Raw genomic sequence first — 10,583 nt, 5'->3', positions numbered from 1 at the left:
AGCTGCCAGTTGCCAGCTGGGACGGCGCTAGCTTAAGAGAGCGCAATGTGAAAGCGAAGCGCTCTTTGGAAAGTTTCACCACGGAACCTGGTCTGGTCAAGAGAGCCAATGCCGATAGAGGCTATGAAGCCAAATGCTGGATCTTGCTATTGACTTGTTAGATGTTCGCTGTTCGCTGTTCGCTGGTTGCTTGGATTTTGGCAAATGTGTGGCATGCACTGAACAAGCGGATCAATTAAGCTGTCCGCTATGCGCATATCGTTTCCCTAACGAGTTCCCCCCCACCGCATATTTATATGTAAACCAATGAACTGTGACATGACCTTTGGTAGGGTTTTAATTAACATTTTCAGCCACGCCAAGAAACTATTTGGTGGATATTGTGTCATTCCATTGACTGGAAGAAAGAGTTTTTGTGTCGCTTAAGACAAGAGATGGCAAGGCTTGCGATATGGATTAAATCTTTTTTATTTCTTTGCTGTTTGACCCCTTAAAACCCCATCTAATCCATCAACATACTCGTATGCAAGGCATTGAGCAGCACACGAATTGAACTCTTCGTTTCATTATGCAGACGACTGCCATTGGGCGCCCATGGATGTCATTTGGAAAGTCGTTCGTGGCAGCCGCCACTAGAGACAGAAAGATGCAAATCCAGGTATGGCAGATGCTAATCCCTGTCCAGGGTTCACAAGGTAGTTTTCCCATTGAATGGAAAACAGCCAAGATATTTAAACCCAAGCCCCAAATGTGGCCCACTTTTACCTTTCCCTTTCGCTCAGCTTTCATCATACTTAGCACCTTTTTTTTAGCCTATTGCATAGTCCATTTGTTTGTTGATCAAGTTAACATTTAGTTTATGCAGCAACAGTGTTGCATCATTCACAAATTCTGGGGCGGCAAACCAAACTTAATTTTCACTTATAATACGAGATATGAAAAATGAAAGTTTTCTAGCTATTTACCCATGAAAAGCAAATCCCTAATTGACAATTGACTCTGACAATTCGCAAGTTAATGCTAGATGTGTCTGTTGGTCATAAGCTTAGCCCTGTCTAGGCCTGATAACCTCTCAAACATTGGCAGGGACAGGCACAGGGACGGGTACACACCTGTCGTCGCTCACAGCAAACAAAAAGAAAGTTTGCACAAAATATTACTATATTGTCAGATCGAAGTTGGAAGCGAAGTGGGTGTGACCAAATCCAACCCACAATCCCCCAATCCAATTTGGTCAACGCACTCGATGGGCACATCGCACATTGATCGAATTTTGATTAGCATTACAAAATGAATGAGGGAATTAGCGTAGAATTCGTGATGAACGAACATTTTATTCCATAAATCAATTTCACTTTCGAACAGGCCAGCCAGCCGGACAGTAACGGGCAATTAAGGAGACATAGGGCTGCCAGAGATGTCGCCAGGGATGGCCTGTGACATCCCGCTGTCCGTTGCACGATGCTCGATGCCCATTCCCATGTCCATTTGGCATGTCCATGCAGGGGCTTCCATGTCCAATTATCATGTTAGAAAGAGAGTGAGAGCAGCCAGATCCACTGACAGCAGGTCTCCAACCTCACACCAACTCCAGAGCTGCAACACAAAAGATACAACTGCAATCTTGTAGGCCCAGTGTCGTCGCTGCTGTCCGTTAGACGCAATTATCCACATTTTATATAGAAAAAGGCAAAAGGATGCTGCTACTGCACATGCTGCTGCCACTGTCGATGGTTCAGTTGGCCTCATGATTTGTCGTTGGCCAAATGAAAAAAAAAATCCATTGAATTGGAAAGAAAAAAAAAACCTTTGAAGCATGTATTTCAATAATCGCAATGGCCAGTGCAGTGGCTGCTGCTGCCGCTGCTGCTGCCTCTGCCTCTGCCTCTGCTGTGCGTTAGAAAGCAGACAAACAGAGAAATTCATTTTCATTATGGATTTTGGATTTATATTTGTTTGTTGTTGCTCTTCTATTTCCATTATAATCGTAAGTAGTTTCTTTTCCTCTCTTGTTGGTTGGTTTTTATTTTGGCCTTATCGTCTCTTACGTACTCTTTTCATGCGTGATCTTTTTTTGGTTTTTTGGCACGGCGACTAATTAATTGAAACGCTCTTCTATGGTCAAGCGCCGACAAAGACATCACAGCAGAGTGACATCGGGCACGGCACAACATTCACTCAACTGCCTGCCCACACCTATGATGGCCGACGGCTAATGGCTTGTGGTTGAGTGCTGTCAAGCCAGTTCAGGTCCAAATCCCGTGTATCCACCCATAAATCAGTCAACGAGTCAAGATTCCATAAGGCCAACCCTGCTCCGTCGTGGCAGGGAGGAGGCGAACCGATTTGTATCAGAGACAAAACCAGTAAACGTCCATTACATGCTCGAGCGCCTGTCCGAACGCCTCTAATTGCCTCAGATAAATATTTATCGATCACCCCACATTGCAATCGACTCAATCTTGTTCGTTCGTCGTTAATTTGTTGCACTTGTCGGATAAGTTTTGTTCATTAAATTGCTTAATTGTTTCTGGCGGCACTTTCTAGAGGACAATCCTCATACGCCCCATGGGTAACGATATATTTTTGGATAATTTATTTGTATTAAAAGTCAAAGGACTTGGCAAACGAACTTCGAAAATTGAAAAGACTTAGGACACAAACCTTGAAAATTGAAAAGACTTAGGAAACGAACTGTGAAATGTCAAAGGACTTAGGAAACGAACTTCGTTTTGTTCCTAACAACTATTTGTAGAGATCCATCGCGTATTTTATTTTATTTTATTTTTTAAATAAATCATTTATATATTGCATATTTTTAAGATGATACGCCAAATTCAAATAGCATTACCGTGGCTATTTTTGGAACTTAAATAACTTGCGTGGCGCCATCCAGCTGCATTTTTTGTGGTTTTAAAATGTAACTAACGCCGCTGAAAATGGCGGCAATTAATGGAACCTGAAGTAGTTTCATGGCGTCGAGCTTTTGCGAGATACTAGTTAATATTATATTTAAATGGCTAAAACGTTTTTTTATTAATTTTTAAAACTAATGCAGTAAAACTAATGTTTTAAAGTTTAGCGTTTAAAATTATGTGTTATTTAAAAGAACTTTTTCTTACCCTGAATCTAATTGATTTTTATCTATTTAGCAGGTTAAATATTCTTGTGTGAAACTTTTTCAAGCTTAATCACTCCCAGACTCCCAAACACTCGCATTTCCAGCGCCCTCCCTCAGTGCCAGTGTCATATTGGGTAGCTATACCTGTCCACACTCTCTGTACAAAATCATCTACAATTTACAGTCGCACCGCTAAGCCATCCATCAATCAGCACCCTACTCGTACGCCAAAATCTCTCAATCAGCTAAACGAGTGTCAAAGAGGGTAAGGCGATTACTTAAATTTGTTGCCCTCGTTTAGTCACTCAATCTTTCATCTTTCACTCTATACAAATATTTGATTGAAATTGAAAACTCAGAGAAGTAAAGTTGCTAATAATGGGTAAACCTCCAAAGATTTCGTCCATAATTATTGAACCAAAATTTGATATATTTTGCTTCCACTTTGGGCCTCTCTTCTGGTGTTGTGTTTTTTTTTTGTCTGGGATCAGCCTTCGGGCTACTGTTCAACAATGTCAAGTCATGACTCGGCTCGGACTACAATTTCAATGTTCACGATAATGTTGATGATTAGACGGCAAAAAGGCAAAGCCAGCCGCTGCGCACACGCCCCATGGAAGCCAAAGAAATCTCCGCGGTGGCACACACGTCAAATGCCCAATTAATCAAAGACCCAAGACCCCAAACAAAAAAAGAAGTTGAGCCGAAACGAACGTGGCTGAATAGACTTTCTTCTCTGCCTCTGACTGGTGGGGCTCATGGCACAGACGCAGACATCAATCACGAACTTCTGAGACTGCAGGGGTAGTCTTTCTTTGGTAATTGTTTCAGCTACTCCAACAGAACATATCGCCTGCATTTTGTTGTATATTTATGCTATTTATTTAAGGCTACTTTGGGGGGCGAATAATTTAATTACAAATTAGGCTTTTAACTAGTTTTAGGTGTACGTAAAGCTGCGTCCTCTCGTAAAGTCCGCTGACTAAAAGTGTGTGTGTGTGTGTAGGTGTGTGTGTGCGTTCTTAGCGGTGGTCGTCGATTGATCCCAAGGGGGCAGCGCAGCTCTCAAAGGATCAGATGTCTCGCCCGATACTTGGTCGGCAGCAGGGCCATGGGATCTGTATCCTTTGGCATCGCATCAGCAGCCTGCTGGGCCACAGCGGGCTGCTGGCTCTCTACGAACTGTCCCGTCGGGGCATAGCCGCCATAGGGATCCGAGCGACTGGCCCAGCCACCCTGTGTCTCATAGTTGTAGCTCTGTCCGGCCAGCTGTGCTTGGGTCTGGGCATTTCCATGGATGTGCAGATGGATCTCCTTGCTAGGCGGATGTCCATTTGGTCCACCGGGTCCACTCAAGCCAGTGCTGCCCCATGACTCCTTGGCATGTGGATTCCAGCCGGGATAGTTGAATGTAGGCGCCGTGTGCTCATACTGTCCAAAGAGGGTCGATTTCAGCGTTATAAACTTTCCCAAAATGGCCACGGCATTCATCAGAACCAGAACCTTAAGCAGGAACAGGGACTTCATGCCAATGGCCACCAGGAAGGCAACCATGGCCGAGAGCACACCAAACTTGAAGATGATGGGTATCAGTGCCATTTGCAGGCGGCGGATCTTGCCAAATGTACGACCCTCTGAAAGAGAAAATCATAATTCATTCATTAATTCGGGTGAGGAATTTCCGTAGGTCTAAGAAACGGCATTCCAGTTGGCAGTTTATCTACTATTATTACTATAATTTCATCAATAAACAGAGCTGAACGCCTCGGACTATGCGAAAGTCCAATAAAAAACAATTCGCAAACAATAAAACAAAACAAAAACAAAAAAAACAAAAACAAAAACCTACAAACCCACAAAAAATATGCCTGGGCAAAAATATTTTCTCATCATTTTGAAGATGAGCGAAGTTCGTTTTTTTTCCTTATTTATTTAATAAATAAGTTGATGCGGAAAGTGAAATTACAAAAGGTCCAGAGACAGACCAGACATATATCACAGCTCTGTTTTTTTTTCTCTCTTCCTCCCAATGCTTTGGTGTTAACACCTTTTAGCGTCTCTAGGCCGCTTTGTTGCTGTTGTCTCTGTGTTTGCTGCTTATCCGCTTCTGGCCCTCGCTTGAGTCAGGTTTCATTGAAAACGAAAGTGAGTCAAGAGTATGGGAGAGTAGGGAGAGCTTGAAAATGCTGGGTCTTGATTAGAAGAGCCGCTAATCATTTAAGAGGCAGAGATGTAATCAGCTTTGAAATGGTAGACAAAGTCGAGCATCGCCACTGAAGCCGATTACACAAATAGTTCCACTAATTGTTGTAAATGTTTTCATGCTTTGATTTCTTAAAGAGGAAGAGGGAGAGACTCACCCACAGCTGAAGTTTCAGTGCCGGCTGATGGCTTCTTCTCATCATCGTCATCGCCGAACAGGCTTTCGCCCAGATCGCTGCGCAGCCAGCTCCAGAGTGTGCGCACCATGCCCCAGACACTGAGATCGGTGGGGTCTGTGGCCGCCTGTACGGCAGTGGGGTTCTTGCTGCCACTAGTTGTTACTGCTGCCTCTTTGTCTGCCTCCTCATCATCATCCTCGTCGTCGTTGTCGTCGTCGTCGTCGGTTTCCGCCTCATCAGCTTCCTCCTCCTCGTTGGCTGCTGGGGCTGCCTCCTCTACTGCAGGTGTCTCTGCTTTTTCACCAGTCGGCGAGGGTTTTTCGACCTTTTTTGTTATCTTGGCGCTAAAAGCACTGCTCAGGCAGCAGAAGGCCAGCAACAGCATCAACAGTGAGTGCCTCGCACTTGAACTCTTTGTGAGAAACTGAAAGTGGAACCAGAGAGAAATTATATCAGTACGCTCGAGTGTGTGTCTCTCATTGTCTAGGAATGACAGCGAAGCGAAAACAAAAACAAAACAAAAAGAGACGCTTAAAAGCCATTTCATCATTTCCAGTTCGGATTCGGATTCAGGTTCGGGCTTGGGCTTTGGCTCTTAAGAGGTGCGGAAATTGCGTAAACAAAAGACTTGGGAAACGAACCTGTCTGTGTTGCCCTGTTAAACGCATTTTAGAATCTACTTTAAACCAAAACCCAAGCCCAATATGCGAGTACAGCCCAACCGTCTGGGACATACTCGTAAAACCTTTTATTGGGGTACACCTCCCCTCCCATACAACTATGGGTGCGAAAGCATTTCCCATTTTGAACTGTTGCATAATATACGAGTATTTCTTCTTTTGCCTTTGACGCCAATGCCGCTGGCAATTTATATGTAAATTTAAAAAAGGTTGCCAAAAAATACATATCTGTCGGATACTGTATAAAAATGTGATTTGACTTTGATTTATATTTGACGCATTTGCCGGACATAACTGAAGTGAAATTTAAGCCGGTTATTAGGTCCACAGATCTGGAAAATACACAGCAATGGGTATCCTGCTTTTTCAAAGGAAAATAGAGTCAAAAATGCTTAGTCCATAACTTTAAAAGGAAACCTTGAAAGAAACTTTTAAAAGAATATCATAGAAAACCCATTAATTCTTCCCCCTTCCACTTTCAAACTAATTTTTTTTATTTCACCCATTAAAACTATAAATTTGTAAAACATTTAGCATTCCCACTTTTAAACTTTTTGTCTTGGACAACATTTAGTTTTGGTTAAACAGCTTCCCCGTAAAGTGAAATTTAAATATGACCTAGCCCGAAATTTCTTTCCCAGAATGCTTACAAAAAAAACTGAAAGTCATTGGATTGTTAGAGCTTTCCATTTCCAATTCACCTGCAGAACAACACACAAAAATAAAATTGAAGTAACCAATTTGGGGGAATACAACTAAGCTAAGCAAAAAGATATTCGCCCAAAAGCCCTAACAAAAGAGTAAACAAATTATGTGGATCTAACGGTTGGCTTCGTTCCCCAGAAAGATAAATCATCGTTTCGTTGGACATGTTTTAATTAACGAAAAGAATTTGCATGCCAAAACTGAGAAACGGAGAACTGAACTGGAGAAATGTTTCGGCTTCGACATAATTTGTGTGTCGCTTTGCATTATCTAATAAAAAACTTTAATTTTAGGTCTCCCATTGTGAGGCCTCTTTGTCAAAAATTCACCTCATTCGCCTGTTAGTAGGCCAAAACGCTATTGTGCTCAATTTGTTGTGGTTGAAAACTGTAAATGGAAATCTATTTTGGCATGGCCTTGATTCAGTTTACAGCGATGCGGTGCACAAAATTTAATTAAAATTCGATAAGGCGAATGCAACTGGAGAGAAAACAAAGAAAGAAAGTCTTTCTCTTCTGCAGTGATGCAACAGTCATAGAAATGCATTTATAGACAATAATGTGACCGATCGACATTTGCATAATTTTCCATTTCAGATTGACAGACTGACCGCAGTTTTTCCAGCTTAGTTTCACTTCTGATTTGTTTCAAACTCACACGAAGCCCATCCCACTCCATTAATTAGCATCTTCTGGGGCTGTTTCATCATCGCTGTGAAGAGTATTATCCAATCTGACTCAGCTCTTGGGTGAAATTTCATTCGATTTAAGCTGCGTTTTATGTAAATATTAACCGAAAAAAAACAGGCTGGCGGCTGCCTCAAATATTTGCACTTGCTGCTGGGCCGAGATATCGCTGCGAATTCCAGAGAATTGACGTTAAAAAGTTGCCGATTATTATTGTTGCTAAATGTGGAAAGAAGATCTCTGCCACAGAGAAATCCAGATCCACGTTTAATAGGAAAATCTCCACAATAAAACCATGACAATTATTCTCTAACTCCCATTTATCATATTATTTCCACTAATTTGCCAATAATTTGACGCCGTTTTTGTTCTGTCTGTCTGGGTCTGAAAATACCCTAAATTAACCAAATTACAGCTAAAAGCCATAAACATTATATAGCACACACAATACTTTGTTTATTTTAGCCTAATTCAACCAATAAAATATTTATTGTTTTATGGTTTAATGGCAAATGAATTAAATTAGTATACGTAGGTAGGCATAAATTCCCTAGACTTTCTTTTCGCATGGGTGTATCAAACATTATTTACCAGATTTTATTACCTACATAAAAAAAGCAACACACGCAGCTCAGTTTATCTAAGATAATTATAATTATGAATCTGAGGCACGACTTTCTTTGTTTATGGCTGTTTTGCAGCCATTATGCAATTGAGTGGCACGTGGTTGAGGCCAGGCCACATTTTTTTTAATACTTGACCATTATCTAATGTCCATATAAAATGTCGCAGTTCATGACACGGGCCATATGGCTCCACTTTTGGTGGAGGGGCAAATAAATGGCAGATGGTGTGGAGTTACAGCCAAGATTTGAACAACAATTGAAAACTGGCCACGGAATGAAAACACGCCTCAAAAGAAAGTTTTTGGCTAACACAAAACAAGTACACAACAAAACAGACGAAGATTGTGGCCAAGAATTTGTCATTTGGCATTTGTCACACTAGCTTTTTGGCCTTCATTTGGGCCTTTTGTGTGTGGCTCCTTTTGAGCTGGGGATTGGGGTAAAGCGGACACTGAACGCGTGCCTGACATGCCAATGGCTGACGAGTACGTATGTATCTATGGTTGCGCGTGTTCGAGGGGGATTCCCCCAATTTCAGACTTACCATTTTTTAATGATGGCTCAGACTCTGTGATCTGTGGCTAATTGGTGCCTGACTCTCGCACAGGTGGTTGGTACCGAGTATCCTTAGTTATTTCTGATTCAATTGGCAATTGTAGCGCCGGGCAATGAACCACTTTCACGCCAATCTATGGCAAACACGCAACGTGATGGCCAAAAAATAAACACACACGAAGCACAGCAGTAGCGTGGCCAATAGAAGAAGTGTATTTTGGCCAAGGAGTGCTCTGTATTTGGCCAAGATTAAGACGATGATTGAATCCGTATCGAAAGAGATGGTTGGCTAGAGAGGCGACTGCAATGCTTGAGATGTACCCGCTGACTGCCAGTTGGCGCTGGCCCCAGCCAACAGGTAAGGTCCGCGCGTCTGCGTCTTCGTCTCGACTATCGGCTCTCCGTTTGGACGGGTCTCTGTCTCTGTTTTGGCCAGCGCTTCTTCGGCTTGTTTGCTTTGGCCCCACGCTCTCCCAGAGCCAGTTGGCTGGCGACAGTGATAGAGACAGAGAGGCGCGCGCTCTTCCAGTTACAATTTCGTTTTCAACACTTTCTTCACAATTTCCCCTAAACGGCAGCGGCAGCAGCAGAAGATCAACCAACATCGAGTCGGTCCGGTTGCCACCAAAATAAAAAAGTCAAAAAAAACTGCAAAGTCAATGTCGCCGCTCCATGTCCATATCTCTCTGTATTTCTCTCTTCCTGTATCAGTATCTCCATCTCGTTTTGTGCATGTTTAATGCCTTTGTATTACGAACTATCGTGCAATGGCACAGAGCATGAACGAACGTGACAAAACGCACAGCTGACGTCACAAATAACTGAGAGTACTCGCACGCGAGTCGCGGTTGCAGTCGGACCCACACCCAGTCCCAGTCCCAGTCCCAGTGCCCTGCAATGCTGCTCTCATTTACTCTTCCTTTCCCGCTGCCTGCTCCTCTGCTGCCTCGCTGCCTGCTGCGGCTCTGCTGTTGGCTTATCTCTTCCACTGATCTTCCACTGCAGCTGCTCTGCTGCTCCTTCGCATACATCTGCTTTTAAGCACTGGCTAAACGAAGCAGCGCGCTGCAGTTTGCAGCTTTTAATCATCACTTGGAATAGGAATTGCTCTCTTGCTCTTCGATTTCAATTTCTGTTCTGTTTATGACCCTGCTTCTCTTTGTGCAGCCTTGCAGAAGGTTTAACGAATGCAGAAGCATAGCATTGCAGTGCAAGTCTAATTTTCAAAGGGTGAAATCTAAAAATTCAGATCTGCAGGTCAAGCAAGCCCGCTGAAATGCTGTAGCTGAAATAAATAATATTTTAAAGTCATATAAGTCACAAAAAGAGCATTTAGAGGGTGTTTGAAAATAAATCTCCTTGGGCTTTCTCATTTCGTGCTTTTGGCCGTAGTGTGTATGGTAGGTATGGGCGGGGGTAAAGTGATGGCAAACATTTTTGCCGGCTACGCTTTACACGATCTCCGTCGCTCTCAGACTTGGCTGCGGCTTTCGTGATTGTCTTGACCCATTTCCCCACTACGCAGGTTTCTCACTCTCTCTCTCTCCACTCGTTTACGCATGCCACACTCCCAGGGGGCATTCATTCGATCCATTCACATTCACTGAAGATCATCTGTCTCGCTTCTCATCTCGTCTCGTCTCGCGTCTCCCCAGTGGATTTGCATGATAAGGCACGCAGCATTTCTTTACATCAATAATAATAGGTTAGAACTTTTAGAACTTTAATAGCCTTTTCTGATCAGATGCAAATGGTTTGATTTGTGGCTTATAATTGTCACAGTTCCATGAGGAAGTTACAGTTAAGTTAACCAAAACTTTTAATCGGAA

General features: G+C 42.9%; 1 protein-coding gene across 1 annotated transcript; it reads right to left on the bottom strand.

Annotated features, from left to right (window-relative positions):
• Positions 1-4,054: 4,054 nt before the first annotated feature.
• On the bottom strand, positions 4,055-9,132 carry LOC111064850. Its single transcript, XM_022352663.2, has 3 exons — positions 8,744-9,132; positions 5,482-5,926; positions 4,055-4,755 (listed from the first exon to the last, which is right to left on the bottom strand). The coding sequence occupies exons 1-3, from the start codon at positions 8,744-8,746 to the stop codon at positions 4,187-4,189; spliced, it is 1,017 nt and encodes a 338-aa protein (XP_022208355.2). The 5' UTR covers positions 8,747-9,132; the 3' UTR covers positions 4,055-4,186.
• Positions 9,133-10,583: the final 1,451 nt, after the last annotated feature.

Source organism: Drosophila obscura, unplaced genomic scaffold (assembly GCF_018151105.1).
Source record: "Drosophila obscura isolate BZ-5 IFL unplaced genomic scaffold, ASM1815110v1 contig_208, whole genome shotgun sequence".
NCBI lineage: Eukaryota > Metazoa > Arthropoda > Insecta > Diptera > Drosophilidae > Drosophila > Drosophila obscura.
The sequence above is the reverse complement of the archived record's forward strand: the minus strand, read 5'-3'. Positions and strand labels throughout refer to the sequence as shown.

Excerpts from the sequence above, each read along its gene's own strand:
- LOC111064850 (XM_022352663.2), bottom strand. Across the intron at positions 4,756-5,481 it reads CACTGAAACTTCAGCTGTGG|AGGGTCGTACATTTGGCAAG; the intron begins GTGAGTCTCTCC and ends TTTCTCTTTCAG.